Source organism: Manis javanica, chromosome 1, assembly GCF_040802235.1.
Source record: "Manis javanica isolate MJ-LG chromosome 1, MJ_LKY, whole genome shotgun sequence".
In the NCBI taxonomy this organism is placed as follows: Eukaryota; Metazoa; Chordata; class Mammalia; order Pholidota; family Manidae; genus Manis; species Manis javanica.
Window position 1 is genome coordinate 161,754,367 of NC_133156.1, and position 19,001 is coordinate 161,773,367.

Sequence of the window (19,001 nt, forward strand, 5' to 3'; positions counted from 1 at the left end):
TTTAGAGAGTAGAAATTCTTTTGCTGTTTTTACCCCCAAACCTTTCCTCCCTACCACACCCACCCTACGTCCAGTTCATTGCCCCATGGGGATTCTGCTGGGCACTAATCAGTCAAACTTTGTTTTATAGATGAAGATATGGTGAGGCTTAGTGCTGTTGGACTCACCCCAAATCACATAGTGAGCAGTGCTAGGACTGGGATTAGAGTCCAGGTCTTGTACCACTAAATCTCTCTTTCCATTATGTTGTATACCATGGATAGCTTGTTTAAAACAATGTTGCATGCTTTATAATCTTCAGAGGTTCCACATATGTGGTCTCATTTGATTTTTCACTCAGTGGTCTGACAGGGTAGATTAGTATAACAGCTAATGTTTATTGAGGGCATACCCTAAATGCTAGAGAGAAAGGGTAGTTTTGTATACATGAATTCCGTCTTTATGCATTTTTTAACCAATATTTAGAAACCCAGCTATTGGCTTCTACATTAATGTTGCTGGATAGAGAATTTGGTAGGTTTTTCCAGATTGTGCATTACACTTTCAGAAACAATTACCACTGTACTCTAACTTACTACCTACTATGGAAGTAGATTGGGAATCTGATCTGCAAGAGTTTATCTAAAAACTAGAAGATGATTTTTATTTACAAGGCTGGCTTGATAATTGGATGACTTGTAGATAAAAGGGCATTCTCTTCTTAATGGGTAGGGTTAGTCACTAAGACATGTTGTAGTTCAGAAGGTTGTTTGGAACAGAGAAAATGAGCACAGAGAATGGGGTGTTACTTCCGAGGAGTATTTATGCCGAGCTCTGATATCTTGACTTACGCTTTCCTTCATTCTAGGGAAAGTCCTGTTTAAGAAGCAAATCAGTCCTTTAGAATGGAGAACTTATCCCCTGGGTATGGCTTCAGAGGCATAAGCAGAGCCTCTTTTTCGAAGATCTGAGGTGGTTAGCAGAAACATAAGCCTTGACTTGACGGCCTACGGGTTTCTCAGGATAAGGTATTATGTTAGCTACTTCCTGATTTCACACTGCCAAGGAAGTGTTATAGTCTTTAGAACCCTCTAAATGACTTAAACTTAGTCTACCTGTTGTGTAGTTCTTGGCATCAAAAGTGCTTATTATTTGCCACTCTTGCCTGTGTAACACTTCTTGGGGAGGGAGTGTATCATATTACTGTCTACTGAACAGAACACAATTTGAATCTTTGGAAAGATGTTAAATAAGAAAAATAAAAAGTAGGTAAGATTAAATTAAATATACAAGGTACAGTCTCAAATACTAATATACTGGGGTACACTATACTTGGGACATACTACTATTGCTCCATGCTTAATTTCTTCTCTTTTTTTTTTTATTAAGGTATCATTAATACACACTCTTAAAGGTTTCATGTGAAAAATATTATGTATATTACAGTCACCCATATTATCAAGTCTCCCACCCACACTCCATTGGAGTCACTGTCCATCAGCATAGTAAGATGTCACAGTCACTACTTGTTTTTTCTGTGCTACACTGTCTTCCCTATAACCCCCCACATACCATGTGTGCCAATCATAATGGCCTTGAATTCCATTCTCCCTCCCCCACCCACCCTCCCCTGCCCTGCCCCACCCACCCTCCCCTTCCCCTCCCACTCCCCCTCTCCCTCCCCACTAATCCCTTTTGGAGTCTGAGTGCTGCTGTTTTGTTTCTTCACTTTTACATCATTGTTATACTCCACAAATGAGGGAAATCATTTGGTACTTGTCTTTCTCTGCCTGGCTTATTTCACTGAGCATAACATCCTCTAGCTCCATCTATGTTGTTGCAAATGGTAGGATTTGTTTCTTTCTTATGGCTGAATAATATTCCATTGTGTATATGTACCACATCTTCTTCATCCATTCATCCACTGATGGACATTTAGGCTGCTTTCATATCTTGGCTATTGTAAATAGTGCTGCAATAAACAGGGGTGCATATGTCTTTTTTTTTTAGCATTATTTCTTTATTTTACTTTATTTTTTTGGTATCATTAATCTACAATTACTTGAAGAACATTATGTTTACTAGGCTCCCCCCTTCACCAAGTCCCCCCCCACATACCCCTTCACAGTCACTGTCCATCAGCATAGTAAGATGCTATAAAATCACTACTTGTCTTCTCTGTGTTGCACAGCTCTCCCCATGCCCGACCCACCCCCCCACTATCCATGCTAATTGTAATGCCCCCTTTCTTTTCCCCACCCTTGTCCCTCCCTTCCCACCCATCCTCTCCAGTCCCTTTCCCTTTGGTAACTATTAGTTCATTCTTGGGTTCTGTGATTCTGCTGCTGTTTTGTTCCTTCAGTTTTCCTTTGTTCTTATACTCCACATATGAGTGAAATCATTTGGTACTTGTCTTTCTCTGCCTGGCTTATTTCACTGAGCATAATACCCTCTAGGTCCATTCATGTTGTTGCAAATAGTAGGATCTGTTTTTTTCTTATGGCTAAGTAATATTCCATTGTGTATATGTACCACATCTTCTTTATCCATTCATCTACTGATGGACATTTAGGTTGCTTCCATATCTTGGCTATTGTAAATAGTGCAGCGATAAACATAGGGGTGCATCTGTCTTTTTCAAACTGGAGTGCTGCATTCTTACAGTAAATTCCTAGAAGTGGAATTCCTGGGTCAAATGGTATTTCTATTATGAGCATTTTGAGGAACCTCCATACTGCTTTCCACAATGGTTGAACTAATTTACATTCCCACCAGCAGTGTAGGAGGGTTCCCCTTTCTCCACAACCTCACCAACATTTGTTGTTGTTTGTCTTTTCGATGATGGCAATCCTTACTGGTGTGAGGTGATATCTCATTGTGGTTTTAATTTGTATTTCTCTGATGACAAGCAATGTGGAGCATCTTTTCATGTGTCTGTTGGCCATCTGAATTTCTTCTTTAGAGAACTGTCTATTCAACTCCTCTGCCCATTTTTTAATTGAATTATTTGCTTTTTGTTTGTTGAGGTGTGTGAGCTCTTTATATCTTGGACGTCAAGCCTTTATCGGATCTGTCATTTATGAATATATTCTCCCATACTGTAGGGTTCCTTTTTGTTCTATTGATGGTGTCCTTTGCTGTACAGAAGCTTTTTAGCTTGATATAGTCCCACTTGTTCATTTTTGCTTTTGTTTCCCTTGCCCGGGGAGATATGTTCATGAAGAAGTCACTCATGTTTATGTCCATGAGATTTTTGCCTATGTTTTTTTCTAAGAGTTTTATGGTTTCATGACTTACATTCAGATCTTTGATCCTTTTTGAATTTACTTTTGTGTATGGGGTTAGACAGTGATCCAGTTTCATTCTCTTACATGTAGCTGTCCAGTTTTCCCAGCACCTTCTGTTGAAGAGACTGTAATTTCCCCATTGTATGTCCATGGCTCCTTTATCATAAATTAATTGGCCATATATGTTTGGGTTAATGTTTGGAGTCTCTATTCTGTTCCACTGGTCTGTGGCTCTGTTCTTGTGCCAGTACCAAATTGTCTTGATTACTTTGGCTTTGTATTAGAGCTTGAAGTTGGGGGGAGCAAGATCCCCCCCCCACTTTATTCTTCTTTCTCAGGATTGCTTTGACTATTCGAGGTCTTTGGTGGTTCTATATGAATTTTTGAACTATTAGTTCCAGTTCATTGAAGAATGCTGTTGGTAATTTGATAGGGATTGCATCTAATGTGTATATTGCTTTGGGCAGGATGGCCATTTTGACGATATTAATTCTTCCTAACCAGGAGCATGGGATGAGTTTCCATTTGTTAGTGACCTCTTTAATTTCTCTTAAGAGTTTCTTGTAGTTTTCAGGGTATAGGTCTTTCAGTTCCTTGGTTAGGTTTATTCCTAGGTATTTTATTCTTTTTGATACTATTGTGAATGGAGTTGTTTTCCTGATTTCTCTTTCTATTGGTTCATTGTTAGTGTATAGGAAAGCCACAGATTTCTGTGTGTTAATTCTGTATCCTGCAACTTTGCTGATTTCTGATATTAATTCTAGTAGTTTTGGAGTGGAGTCTTTAGCGTTTTTTATGTACAATATCATGTCATCTGCAAATAGTGACTGTTTGACTTCTTCTTTACCAATCTGGATTCCTTGTATTTCTTTGTTTTGTCTAATTGCTGTGGCTAGAACCTCCAGTACTATGTTGAATAACAGTGGGGAGAGTGGGCATCCTTGTCTTGTTCATGATCTCAGAGGAAAAGCTTTCAGCCTCTCGCTGTTCAGTATGATGTTAGCTGTGGGTTTATCATATATGGTCTTTATTATATTGAGGTATTTGCCCTCTATGCCCATTGTTTGAGATTTTTTAATCATGAATGGATGTTGAATTTTGTCGAACGCTTTTTCAGCATCTATGGGGATGATCATGTGGTTTTTGTCCTTTTTGTTGATGTGGTGGATGAGGTTGATGGCTTTTCTAATAAATCCTACTTGATCATTATGGATGATCTTTTTGATGTATTTTTGAATTTGGTTTGCCAATATTTTGTTGAGTATTTTTACATCTGTGTTCATCAGGGATATTGGTCTGTAATTTTCTCTTTTTGTGGTGTCTTTACCTGGTATTGGTATTAGAGTGATGCTGTTCTAATAAAATGAGTTTGGTATTCCCTCCCCTTCTACTTTTTGGAAAACTTTAGGGAAGATGGGTATTAGGTCTTCACTAAATGTTTGATATAGTTCTGCGGTGAAGCTATCTGGACCAGGTGCTTTGTCCTTAGGTAGATTTTTTTATTACCAATTCAATTTCATTGCTGGTAATTGGTCTGTTCAGATTTTCTGTTTCTTCCTGGGTCAGCCTTGGAAGCTTGTATGTTTCTAGAAATTTGTCCATTTCTTCTAGGTTATCCAGTTTGTTAGCATATAATTTTTCATAGTATTCTCTTATGAATTCTTTGTATTTCTTGTGGTTTCTGTAGTGATTTTTCCTCTCTCATTTCTGATTTTGTTCATGTGTGTATACTGTCTTATTTTGTTAATAAGTCTCGCTAAGGTTTATCCATTTTGCTTATTTTCTCAAAGAACCAGCTCCTGCTTTCATTGATGCTATTGTTTTATTCTTCTCAATTTTATTTATTTATGCTTTGATCTTTATTATGTCCCTCCTTTTACTGACTTTGGTCCTCATTTGTTCTTCTTTTTCTAGTTCATTAACTGTGAGTTTAGACTGTTCATATGGGATTGTTCTTTCCTGAGGTAAGCCTGTGTTGCAGTAAACTTCCCTCTTAGCGCAGCCTTCACTTCATCCCATAGATTGTGTGGTGTTGAATTATTGTTTTTCATTTGTGTCCATATGTTGCTTGATCACTGTTTTTATTTGGTTATTGATTCATTGATTATTTAGGAGCATGTTGTTAAGCCTCCATGTGTTTGTGGGCTTTTTTGTTTTCTTTGCATAATTTATTTCTCGTTTCATACCTTTGTGGTCTGAGAAGCTGGTTATTACAATTTCAGTCTTTCTGTATTTACTAAGGCTCTGTTTGCCTAGTATTTGATGTATTCTTGAGAATGTTCCATGTGCACTTGAGAAGAATGTGTATCCTGCTGCTTTTGGGTGGAGTGTTCTGTAGATGTCTGTTAGATACATCTGTTCCAGTGTGTTGTTCAGTGCCTCTGTCTCCTTACTTATTTTCTGTCTGGTTGATCTGTCCTTTGGAGTGAGTGGTGTGTTGAAGTCTCCTGAAGTGAATCCGTTGCATTCTTTTTTACCCCTCTAATTTTGTTGTAGGTGCTACTGTGTTGGGTGCATAAATATTTATAATCGTTATATCCTCTTGTTGGACTGACCCCTTTATCATTATGTAATGTCTATTGTTTCTTTGTTTTGAAGTCTATTTTGTCTGATACAAGACTGCAACTCCTGCTCTTTTCTGTTTTAGTGGCATGAATGATCTTTTTCCATTCCTTCACTTTTAGTCTCTGTATGTCTTTGGGTTTAAAGTGAATCTCTTGTAGGCAGCACATAGATGGGTCATGTTTTTTTTATCCATTCAGTGACTCTACGTCTTTTGAATGGTGCATTCAGACCATTTACAATTAGGGTGATTATTGATAGATAGGTACTTATTTCCATTGCAGGGTTTTGTTTGTGGTTACCAAAGGCTCAAGCATAGCTTCTTTACTATCTAACGGTCTAACTTAACTCACTTAGTAAGCTATTTAAACACAGCTAAAGGTTTTTGTTTTTTTTTCACTCTCTTCTTTTTCTTCCTCCTCTATTCCTTACATTTTCAGTATCAACTTCTGTACTCGTTGTGTTTCCCTTGAGTGACTTTTGGGGTAGTTGATATAATTTTGCATTTGCTTAGTAATTAATTCATTTACTTCCTTTGCTGTGGTTTTATTTTTCTCTGGTGACAGCTATTTAGCCTTAGGAGCATTTCCATCTATAGCATTCCCTTCAAAATACACTGTAGAGGCGGTTTGTGGGAGGTAAATTCTCTTAATTTTTGCATGTCTGGAAATTGTTTAATCCCTCCTTTAAATTTAAATGATAATCTTGCTGTGTAGAGTATTCTTGTTTCAAGGCCCTTCTGTTTCATTGCATTAAATATATCATCCCAGTCTTTTCTTGCCTGTAATGTTTCTGTTGAGAAATCTGATGATAGCCTGATGGGTTTTCCTTTGTAGATGATCTTTTTCTTTTCTCTGGCTGCTTTTAATACTCTGTCCTTTTCCTTGATCTTTGCCATTTTAATTATTATATGTCTTGGTGTTGTCTTCCTTGGGTCCGTTGTATTGGAAGATCTGTGTACTTCAATGGCGTGAGAGAGTATTTCCTTCCCCACATTTGGGAAGTTTTTGGCAGTTATTTCGTCAAAGAGAGACTTCTATCCCTTTTTCTCTCTCTCCTTCTTCTAGTACCCCTATAATGCTAATATTGTTCTATTTGGATCGGTCCCACAGTTCTCTTAATATTTTTTCATTGCTGGAGGTCCTTTTTTCTCTCTGTACCTCAGCTTCTTTATGTTTCTGTTCTCCAATTTCCATTTTCTTTACTGTATCCTCTACCTCAGCTAATCTGCTTTTAAGTCCCTCCATTATATGTTTCATTTCAGATACTGTATTTTTCAAAGTTTCTGTCTCAGTCTTGAATTCCTCCCTGATGTCTTGAATATTTTTCTGTAGCTCCATGAGCATGTATGATTTTTATTTTGAAATCATTTTCAGGAATATTGGTGAGTTCAGTTTCACTTCACCCTCTTTCTGGTGTTTGGGCATTTTGGTTTGTACCAGGTTCTTTTGACATTTCATATTTATAGTAATAACTTTGCATAGGTGGTACCCTCTAGTACCCAGAGGCTCTACTCTCTGGAGCTGTTCAGCCGTTGGAGCGATGGTGGAGGTCAAAGGCGAGGGGTATGGTGCCTGCCCAGAGGAGAGGGGCTCTTTCCTGTTCCCCATAGTGCCTGGATCCACTGCCAGGGTCAGTGGTCTGAGCATGCAGGGAGGAGCCCCTATGTTAGGTGAAGCTCCCTGTAGCTGCTGTAATCGGGACCACTCTCTGGCTAACCTGGCAGAATGTTGGTGGCAGCATGTTTGCAAGCCAGGGCTGGCTGGAATGAAGGAGCAGCAGGCTGTGTATTGAAATGGAGGGCCTCAGAGCTGCGTTGCCAGCCAGGGGTATGGAGCGCCTGAAGCTCCTGAAGGTTCCCAACCTGCTGGACTGAGTGTGCCAGGTCAATTTTGTCCACGTGTCCTTTTTCCTGAGCAGCAAGCTGTGTGCAATCCTTGCCCGTTTAGCCACCCTCTCTTGCTGTTGGGAAGTCTCTCAGAGTGCCCACCTTTCTTTTGTCCCAGAGTGGCCGGTTGTGGGTACAAATTCTCCACAAGCAGTTGAAATCTCAGTCTCTCTGAGTATTCTGCCTGTCTTAGCTGTTGAACCCCACTAATGTCCAGAGCAGCATATAATGTAGGTTTGCACTCACAAAGTAGATCTCCAGGGCTGGGTGTTCGGCAGTCCGAGGCCTCCACTCCCTCCCCAGTCCATTTCTCTTCCTCCTGCCAGTGAACTGGGGTTGGGGAAGGGCTTGGGTCCCCCCAGATCACAGCTTTGGTACTTTAGTCTTTTCCATGAGGTCTGCTTGGTTTACCCAGATGTAGGCAGTCTTACACAGCCTTCTTTTCCATTGCCCTTTGAGAATTAGTTGTATTTGCTATATTTTCATATTATATGTGGTTTTGGGAAGAGGTTTCTGTCTCACCTCTCATATCACCATATTTAACCCAATCCCATGTTTCATTTCTTACATGTAAGTTCATTTTGTTCATTCAATAGAATTTTTTTACAACCTATCGTATACAAAACTAATTGCAATTTTATGTTTGTAGTATATTCATCTTTTCATTCTGTAATGTTTGGTGTATCAAAGATGAACATGGGTCTAACTGAAATGAGGGAAGTGTGAACATTCTTGTATGTACATATCAACAGAAGTGCAATAACCCTAACTCCTGTTTGCTTTCTGTCACCTGAGTCTCTGTGTTGTTTGGCTTTACAGTTTAGCTTTGCTGTATGCCTGGTTGGTTTGTTACTGTTCTCTGCCAGGATTATAGATGTGGGTTGTGTAGTTTGCTTTGTGTTCCAAGGTTTGTTCCCCACACACAGACACCTAAAATTTTCCTGCCTAAATTTTTCCTTTAAGTTCATTTTAGGGCTAGTATTTCCTTAATTGGTGCTTGTTTCTTTTTTGATTGTAAAATTTTAGAACTCATAAAAAAATGCCTGTTTCATTTGTCTCCATAATGGCTGGTAGACTATGGTGTTTCACACATGGTAGTGTTTCTAATACTGCTCTATAGATAGTTTAGTGTAGTGTCCTCCATGCCTGAGCTCTGTTTCTTAAATGCTATAATTATCTGTGCTAAATTCATCTAGAGTCTCTGTAGATCTGTTTGTTTTGTTTCTGTTTGTTCTCACTCATGTTATCTTACTTCTTTGTGTGCTTGGTTATTTTTATTTGTGTGTCTGACATTGTATTTGCAAAATTGTTTGTTGAAATACATGAAGTTTAGGATGTTCTCATCACCATGGAGGATTACATTTGCTTCTGCCAGATGCTTTGGGGCACTATTAGTCCAGGATCACCAAAATTTATTTTCAGAGGTTTAAATAATCTAAGACAGGATACATTTTCTGCAAAGTTAGGTCTTCCTACCTCCAGTTTACTCTTCCTCTCAAGGTCCTTATCCCAAGTGTGGTGATTTATACCTTGGGAGACCCTTGAACTTCAGCTTTTGTTCCCTTAGCACTTTGTCAAAAACATTGCCCAGCCTCTCAGCCACTCTTCTAGAATTGCCAAATGATCTAGGAGGGGAAAGCTATCCCAGTTTGAGGAGAGATGAGGTGGTGAATCTCCTTTCTAATCATGTAAATCTTGGCCCAGCAATTTTTAGTTATTTGCTAGACCTTCTTTGAAGGAATTTTTTAAAAAACATTTTTGTCTAGCTTTTTTCCTCAGCAGGAAGGTTGGTCCAAGTTCCCTAGTTTACTATTTATTAATGGGATTTTCTCAAAAGTAGATTTGACTATATAAAATGAAAAATGTTTTTTGTCTCTTTTTCCCTTCTTTTTGGTCTCATTATTTGACTCCTGGACAATAGGAGATTTCTATACATAGGTCAAATTAGTAGAATTGATGAAATTATAAATTCCAATTCTTCATTTCTTTTACTTTGCCATGCTTTGTTTTGCCATTGTTCTGGGATAGCTTTATTACTTTGAAATTGGGGAAGAACCTTTAAAATTTTTTTTTGGAATTACTACAATTTCATATTTGTCTACCCTCATTTCATTGATAAGGATTTTCATGGTGGCCTTTTGCAGTAGATACCCAATAGTTGGTTGAGCAAAGGAATTAAATAAATGAGCAAAGGAATTAAACTTTTTAACTATACTTGATTCTTTAATTAACCTTCATTTAGCAGATTAACTGTTGCTTTTGAGATTTGAGAGTATGCATCCTTAATGTACAATGGCCAAAATTCCCAAACTCTTTACTTGTAAGAGCAGATGTATACATTCAGAGTTTATCTGAAAGTCAAAACTGTGTTAACACATTTCCTGGGCTCCTTTAAGATAAGGGGAGAAGTTGTGAGGTACTGGACAAAGTGATCCTCTTAAAAATGGACGTACTTAGCAGAGCAAATACGGCAGTCTGGGACTCATGATTAACACATTGGGTAGCCATGCCCCTACCTTTGTCCAGCTTAAAAACAAAAAGCTTCTTTTCCTCCAGCATCCCCAGTACTTAAACAGGGTTAATCACAGTGCCTCACAGTTCTTTGCGCGTGCCTCTTTTCTCTCTGTTGGATTTACTCTCTTTGAGAATATTTCTGATGTCTTTAGGTACCTTTTAAAAGTAGACTGTACAATTTATATACAGTTGACCCTTGAACTTCTCTTGGGTTAGGGGTGCTGATGAAAATCTGCATATATCCCACCCTCAAAAATCTCAAGAGCCTACTGTTGACTGGAAGCCTTACCAATAAGCAATTAGCACATGTTTTGTATGTTATATGTATTAGATACTGTTCTTAAAATAAGAGGGAAAAAAATGTTTTTTCAAATTGTCTCAAATCTCAAGTTTTCCAATGTATTGAGAAAAATCTGTGTGTAAGTAGACCCATGTAGTTCAAACCTGCTGTTTGAAGGTCAGTTGTAAATGTCAGCAAGGAGACACTATAAATCCCACAATATACCAAAAATAGAAATATTTGAAAGAAAATCAAATGATGTGTGTTAAGTACCATGTTTTAAGGTGTTAATAAGAAATTCTTACAAACATTAAAGCTGATTCAACTCAGATAATGTATAGGGCTTCTCTAGTGACATATGGTAACCATTTGATAATTAACCTATATAGTTAGTAGAAGAAAAATGCCTAAATGTAGATCATGTTTATTTTGTGAAGGATAATGCAATCATGTCCCAAAATGTAGCCATTTGGGTTAGAATTCGAATTGGACTTTACAGGAAGTTTCATTTGGTGCCTGCTTTGGCCTAGTAATCTTTTTATACCTTGCTAGCCACTAATTTAGCTGACACTTGAGATGAGCCATCATTTGATCATTTTGGTGGTTTTACAGTGTAGTCAGTCAGTCAAGTGTAGCCTTAAGGCGAATGCCAGATTTCCTAGTTTGTTACAGTGAAACTTTCTGTATCATATCCCGTAGATGTATTATATTAATTGACCTCCTTTAGGGCTTTTGCATAATAGATGAATTGTACTTGAGTACACTCTTAGGTGTCCAGTATATAATAGCAAAGAGAGTTTAAAAGCCATATTATCAGGCAATTCGTGAAGGAAAATGTTTTTCTTAGGTTCTGTTAAATGTAGATAGGTGTGGCCTTGTTAGTTGGATTTGAGTGTTAGGATTGGTGCTCAGGAATGCATAAAAGTTTTTCCTGTTAAAATTTAAATTGTTATAATTTAAACCTGATAGTTAACCTGTAGGAGGATGTTTTTAGGAGCAAATTTCACTTGTGAAGCCAGGAGAGTGATATGCCCCGTATTACACTTTTTTTAACTTTCATGAATTAAACATTTGCATTTATTTTAATTATGCATTTTTCTTGATAATGAAATAAAGTATCACTTAGTACTATATTGTTATAAAGTTGACTTTTTTTCCCCCCTAATACAGAAGCTCCACCATGAGACGAGGTGCATGGAGGAGGAGGCGAGCTGAAAATGATGGCTGGGAAAAATGGGTGTGTTTTAAAAGAATAAAAATAATTATAATGAACTTTCTAGGTATTTTTCATTCTTCTTTTAATTTATAATGTGGGTTTAAGGCATTTTCCAATTGTTAATCACTTCAGATACCAACTGTTTGAGTTTTCGCTATGTGTCAAGAGCTTTAACTTTAACCCCTAAACTTTACTCCCAGAAATTTTATCCTGAAGAAGTAAATGTTCTAGTGTACAAAATTTATTGTATGATCATTTTATTGCATGATTATTATTCAGTATTTTCCAATAATACTGAAAAGCAGGAAAATAGGTGTCCAATGAGAGAGGATCAGTCAAATGAGTTATCCCTGTGCAGTGGTGCACTGTGCAGCTGTTATTTAGCTGCGTATGTCTCAACCTGGCAAGATGGCCTTGACTAAAAGAGTGTTTGACAAAGGGATATTATATGTGATCCTGTTTTGTAAAACCTTTATGCTCTGAGGCATAGAAATAAACTGAAAATCAGATATCAATATGTTAACAATGAATGGGCTCATAGCTAATTGAAATTTTCTGCTTTATATTTTCCAAAAACAATTTTTCTCGACAGCACATAGTATTTGAGTAATCAAAAACAGTGAATTCATCTCCATTTTGGAAAGGATATGTACCACTTCTAGATACCAACAGCTTAATTTTAAAGACCTTCTTGATAATTCTTTATTGACAAAGTAATAGCGATAGAAAAATCAATAAAGACAGTAGTTCAAATTGATCAATCTTAATTGTTTCAGTGTTCAGGAAAAGTGTATCTGAATTCATAGATCTGTGAAAGGTCTTTAACAAAAATAATAAGTGTTCTTATATTCTTTTTGAGGTTAATGTTCTAATAGGATGTTTCAATGAAAATTAGTATTACTATTCAATAGATGGATTAGATAGAGAATTTAGCTACTGAATTGCTTATTGTATTCTTATCTACAGCTGTGGAGGACTGTATTGGCTTGCTGAGCTGCTTCATTTTCCTTGAAGTTAATAATTTTAAGCTTCCTACATACAGAAGGTAGTGGAAGCCAGTCTAAAATACTCTTAATGCCCACTTGTCAAGTTTTTAATTTAAACTTTGGTGTAACTTTTGCTTGATTTTGTAGATAATAGTATTTTGTGGCATTAAACTTATTCTTGACTTATCTTTTTCTTCTTTTAAAGTAATTATTTTTCCTATAAGACTGTGATAAAATTGTTAAAAATTGAGTTGACAAAAGGAAAAGTCACCCTTGACCTGCCTATCCCATTGCCTTGTCTTATGGTCCATGTTTATAACTATACCATAGGTCATCATCATACCTTGGTCACTAGCACAGAATAAGGGCTTTATTTATTTAATTTAAAAATGTTTCTTTTTTGAAAAGAGAGGAAGAAAATACAACTTTTGTGATTAGTTTACCTTTTCTTTAATTCTAGGGTGAGTATATGGCTTCCAAGGTCCAGAAATTGGAGGAACAGTTTCGATCAGATACTGCTTTACAGAAGGATGGAACTTCATCTGCGATTTTTAGTGGAGTTGCCATCTATGTTAATGGATATACAGGTTGAGTACTATTTACTTTTTAGGTACCCTATTTTGGCATGTATTTTTATTAGGATTGAGAGCGATTTAACTTGTTTTTAATGATCTTGCATATAAAAATGATGAAAATAAAATCTTCTGTTTAGATGCTCTTCCTTCACTTTTCATTTTCTTTCTCACCTGTACCTGCCATTATATTTTCTATTTTAATTTTTTTTTTTTTAGGGGAGCAAGGTACAGGCTTTTATTTAGAGATAAAGTGAAAGTACAGCGCTCCCGGCTCACTCCAGGAGGGGACAAGAGAGTCCGTAATGGTGCGTTGTCTAGGGGATTTTATAGGCAGCTGAGGATTTTTCGAGAACATGAAAAAAACTTAGGGGTGTGGACTTGTTAAGTGGTCTCTGAATATTTAGAATTAACTTAACACAAGCAGCTTCCTCTGATGATTTCTCCCTGAGATACCAGCATCTTGGTCTGGGGGCATATGAAACAAGGCCACCTGCTCAGCCCCCAAGGTGGGCTGAGGTATTGTTTGCTAAAGAGTAAGTTAAGAATTTCTAGCGTCTTAACTTCTTGGGTATTAAAATGCAGTCTTATCTTTAAGGTGCAATCCTTCCTACCTTTTACTCTGTTGTTTATGCCTGGGCTTACTTGCTAAATTAGTTGCCCAGTTTGCAAAATCACTTCATCAGATCTGAAGGAGGAAAGACAGCACATAGGCCTGGGCCTTTTAGTATGCTAAAGTGATCCTTACACATGATTATAAATGGTTAGCATAATAAAACATGTGCTGCTCTTCTTTATCTGGGGAACATTATCTGATCTCACTGAAGAATGATTCTAGAGCTTAATGTTTAACATAGAGTTTTAGCAGGGGGGTTGGTTTCCTTGCATGTAGTTACATTGCTCTGACTGCAAATATCCCACCCTGCCCCCTCCAGCAGCCCTCACCCTACTCTGACTATATCCATGGTCCCTGTCTCATTACCCCCTCTACAGATAGAGACCCTAGCTGCTGCTAGGGAAAGGGGGCAATGACCGCTCTGGCTGCTTCATGCTGAGAGGGGACGCAGTAAGGGGTGCAGCTAGGTCTCCATCAGTGGTCATTCGAGAGGCCCTCAGAAGATGGGCACTTCTATTCCAGGTTCTATCTCCATTTGCAGTTTTGTGGCTTCTAGGCAAGATAGAATAAATTGTGTTATTAGGTTAAGTGGCAATATCTGGAGTTGGATTTTCCATTCTGGAAAGACAAACTTGATGAGATTAAGAATGCATGGTTGAATATGAGAACTAGAAATAGTAAAACTTTAATTGCAATGATAGGAGAAAATTAAAACATTTACAGAATCATAGCCAGATATTTTGAGGAAGCTAGAATTCTGTTTATGTCTAGATTTATGTTTAAATCTAGTTTATGTCTCAATGACTGGTATTAGGATTTAGTATGGATAAGGCTGCATTATTGAAACAATACTTTTCTCTAAAATCACCCTCATTTTTATTAGAAGTAACCAGGTTAAGAAAATAATTAACACTTGGCTCTATTATTTGCATAAGTGCAGCAAGAAGAGCAATTGATTACATAGGCTCCTTTAAATATGCTTTGCTGGAACTTTTTGTAAGGAATTTCAGATTGAACTTTTAAAGGCCTCTTGAGACCGGACAGCCAAGCCAGACTTGACATCAGGTTTTGCCTGCAGTACCTGTAGATTTGGGTGAATTCCTCTTTTCTCCAGGTCTCCAAGACATCCTGAGGTTCCTGCACCTGCCAGGAAGTGACCTTCCTTACTCATCTGTAAGACTGCTGGGAACCCTGTAAGCAAGGTACCAGGCCAGTTCTTCCAAGGGGCTTTGTTGGCTTTATAAAGTCAACCTTAGTTCCTTAAAGCTGTTCATATCTGAGTTAAAGCATGTGTCTGTCAGGTATGACATTCCAGTCAAAGCCTTGGTAGTATAACCTGTGTTTTTAATTGGTTCTCTTACACGGAAAGCAGATTCTTATTGAACTTATGCAAATAAACTTACTGCCATGAAATATAAAAATACTGAAAGCTTTTAAATTCTTGAGGGGTCAGGTAAAAAGATAAATGTTTCAGTTCTGCTTATAAAGGTATTGTCATTCATGAAACTGTTGTCAACTTAAGAGAAAAAGCTTAAAACACTTTATCAGCAACATTTGAAACAGAAAACCACAAAATCATCTTCTTTAGTTTACTTAATCCTATGTAACCAATACCTGTTCTGCTGAAATCTAGTTCTTTACTAATTTAGGGGTAATAAAACAGTGACTATAAATGACAAAAGAGTTACAAATGACAATGGTTAAAGATCTGATGAGAACTTACTGTAAGACAGTTGACTAAGGAAATGCGCATATTTCTGTAACACAAAACATTCAGTAACAAAGTTTAGCATCATTCCCTTTGACAGTGCTTTCCAGGTAATTAAGAAGGTAAATAAGCCAAATTAGCCAAATACTTTCTCCAATGAGAAAAAATTCCTAACATATTCCAGGGGCCGGCCCTCTGGAAAATATCAGAGTTAACTACTAGAACTTAAAACTATTAGGTATCTTAATGTTTAGTAAACACTGAGAAGCAGGTTATTGTAAACTTTTACACTAGCATTCTTTAGATTGACAAATTTATGAACATTTTATATGAGCTTTACAGCACAATTTCTCACTAAGCACAAAGTACATTTTCTTAACAGCAAAACTTTAAGGTTTTAGGTTACCACAGAGTTTCTCAGGCTGTAGGTAGGTATACACACTGTATCACACAATTATTATTAAGAAGTTCACTTGCTACATTTAGTTTACTCATTCTTAACAACTCTGCTAGACTACTTACAAAACCTTTACTGAATATTAGACAAAGTCAAGCCTCTAAGCATTTTATTCTTGAAAGATTTAGCAGATAACGTAAACTTAAATGACTTTAGGTAAACTTAGGCAGCTGATAACCATAAGGACATGTCGGTTCAGTTCAACTTAAATTAGCATTAATGCTTAATATTTTCTATTAGAAATCTCTGGAAGTTTTAGAATCCCCAATTTTCACATGTGCTTGTCTTTAAATCAATTTCATTAATACCATCCGGAGGTAGAAATATCTTTTATCTAAATGCTTAGACACACAAAGATACAGACTGAGACATAATGACTACAGTTAGCAACACTCTTCATAGAAAGAACATATACACAGACAGATAAACTGACACAGAGACTTGAGTTACTGATATCCAATTGCCTTTCCTTTTAGTTTATTTGACTAAAAGTATCTCAGTTTTCAAGAATACACTCTATAGGCGAGCAGTTTACATAACTGGGTTAAGGTTTAGATGGCCCCAGATTAGCAGGGCTGATGAAGCCTCTGAACTGATAGGGACTGTGTGTCTCCAGGTGGCTGGAAATGAAATGCAAGTACAATTCTAGCTCCAGTCATTTAAAGCCAGGCTGTATTGCAGAAGATAAATTTCTTCTGTTTCAGGGAATCTAGTTTAAAAACCTCTCAATTTTTGAAGGTAATGAACCCAATAAGTAGAATAGATTTCCACCAAAATAATTTAGAAAACTAGTTCCACATTATAGTCTATGGGACTATTGACTATTTTCCTTCCTTGCATTAAAATAAATTTAGCTGCATAACTTTATTATGTATTTCTCTCAGGGGCCAAGCCTCTCCAATCAGAGACTTTGTATGGAGGCCAGGCTTGGGTGCACTTTTTTCAGGGTCTGGGGATCAAAATTGCTCCCAGTTCTTTAGAATGCATGCCAGAGGCATGTCCGGCTTTAAACTTGAAGAGGAAGCTCCCACTTGGAAGAGAGAAAGATAGGTGTGTGACACTGTGACACCTGGTCAGCCTTTCTCTGTGAGGGCGTCCCCTCTCCTTGGAGCCTGGGTGACAGTGGTCAATCACCTCCTCTGCCAGGCCTACTGGATTTAACCATTCCTTACCAGTGTGGCCTGCACCTTGCCTTGATTCCCCTCTTGCCTTCCCACTAAGCAAGAGTTGCCTCGGAGCTCTGGATTTAGTGCGACTTTACCAATGTGCTCCTACTTACGCCTTTTGGGAATTTCCCTAGTTTTCTCTGCATGAGCTTTCCTTGAGCGCTCCCTGCCTGTCTGATAAGTGCAGGGACTGTGTGACTTCTTGCTGCCAGAGCCCTGATCTAAGTCACAAGCCTGTCTTGCTTTTCTGGGGCTGCAGAAAAGGAAATGCCTAGCCCCAGGATGACTGCCTCTAAGGAAAGGAGATGAACAGAATAGAGCCATTTACATGTTGGTCTCAGGTTTCAGCTTGATTACTTTACAGACTTCATTTACCTTACACAGGAGAAAGTGGCACAGGCCTAAGAGGACTGCTTTGAATGGAGAGCAAGGGAACTTTTTGCTAAGGCTAGAAATAAAATTCAGGAGCTGCCATGGACATTTATGGGGGGTGGGGCCTATACTCTCAAACACCAGTTTCTGCTACTGCCTGGAAATTATCTCGCCAGTCACCCACTATGACAAATCTGATCACTGAGACAAGAGGTCGGTGGTCATCTGCGACTCTCGCATAGGCAGCAGCCTAGCTGGAGGTTCACTCAGTGCCATCGGATCAATCAGCCAGAGCCAAGATCCAAGGACCACTGTCTACTAGTCTGGTCTGCCCTTGGAGTACGCAGATTAGGATAGAAAAGTAGGAAATCGGCTCAGCCATTCCCCGACATTCCCGTCCATCTGGAGGTGGGGGATCAAGGAGTGGCAGACACCGGGAAACCTTTCACCTGAGACTTAAGACTGGTAGCCGACGCTAATCATCTTTTAAGTGACTAACGGGTGCCCAGACACATTTTTATGAGATAAAAAGTACAGCATTTAGTTAGGAATAAGAGCGGAGCGTGGATCTCCTATCTTGTGGTGGTGAGCATCGGGCTCTGTGAAATTGATGAAGTTAGAAGGGAGTTAGGAATGCCCCCTGCCTCACTGAGGCCAGGGCGGCCTGAAGAAGCAGGTTGGAAGTCAGAGGCAGAGACAGAGAGGTGCTCCTCAAGGATACCCAATTGGGCTGTCGGGGTCTGATTCCAGACACATGGGCCTTTGAGAAGCCGCTGAAGTGTAGCCTCAGCCTAGACTCTCGCAGTTGCCCACAACTTTCCTCAGTCCCTCGCATCCAGGGAGATGCCTCTGAAGGGGAATCCTGGCCTCCACTCAGCTGACATTCCCGGCTCCCAAGGGAGACTGGGGATCCACTGAGGGAGACGCAGGGGAACCTGTTGCTTGAGACTTTGAGATCGGCAGCCAGGCTAGTCCCATTTAAGTGGCTGACAAGCGCCCGATTTTGTGTGCCACAGACAGCTTCCTTCTATAAGGACAGTGAAAGAAAAGGCAGGCTCGGATGCCGATACTCACCTCCGAAGTTATCCCAGAGAAGCCCCCAAAGGTGATGCTGGGGTTCTTGTTCGCGGAGCCGAAGAATGAGCTTCACGAACAGTCAAGGTAGGAGAGCAAGGTACAGGCTTTTATTTAGAGATTCAGTGAAAAGACAGAGCTCCTGGCTCATGCCAGGAGGGGACAGGAGAGTCCCTTTCTATTTTAATTTTTATCGAAGGTACATAGTTTTAAAAAGTCAAATAAGGTTTTAAATGAAAAACACTAATCCTCTTGCTTAAACAGATGATTGGAAGCTTGTCACACATGTGTAGGGCTTGTAAACTGTGAGCTTCAAAATAGGGG

The 19,001-nt window shown here is 38.5% G+C and overlaps 1 protein-coding gene across 7 annotated transcripts in view; it reads left to right on the plus strand.

Annotated features, from left to right (window-relative positions):
* The window catches only part of REV1 (REV1 DNA directed polymerase), a 120,859-nt gene that overhangs the window by 28,942 nt on the left and 72,916 nt on the right, over nucleotides 1–19,001 (plus strand). For 6 of the 7 annotated variants that reach the window (XM_073239813.1, XM_073239809.1, XM_073239790.1 and 3 more), the window contains 2 exons: nucleotides 11,681–11,747; nucleotides 13,173–13,299. In XM_073239813.1, coding sequence (XP_073095914.1) covers nucleotides 11,691–11,747; nucleotides 13,173–13,299 — 184 coding nt within the window. In that variant the 5' untranslated portion in view covers nucleotides 11,681–11,690. Of the gene's footprint in view, nucleotides 1–11,680; nucleotides 11,791–13,172; nucleotides 13,300–19,001 lie in introns of those variants that run through there. The other variant, XM_017657139.3, reaches the window with a different exon arrangement.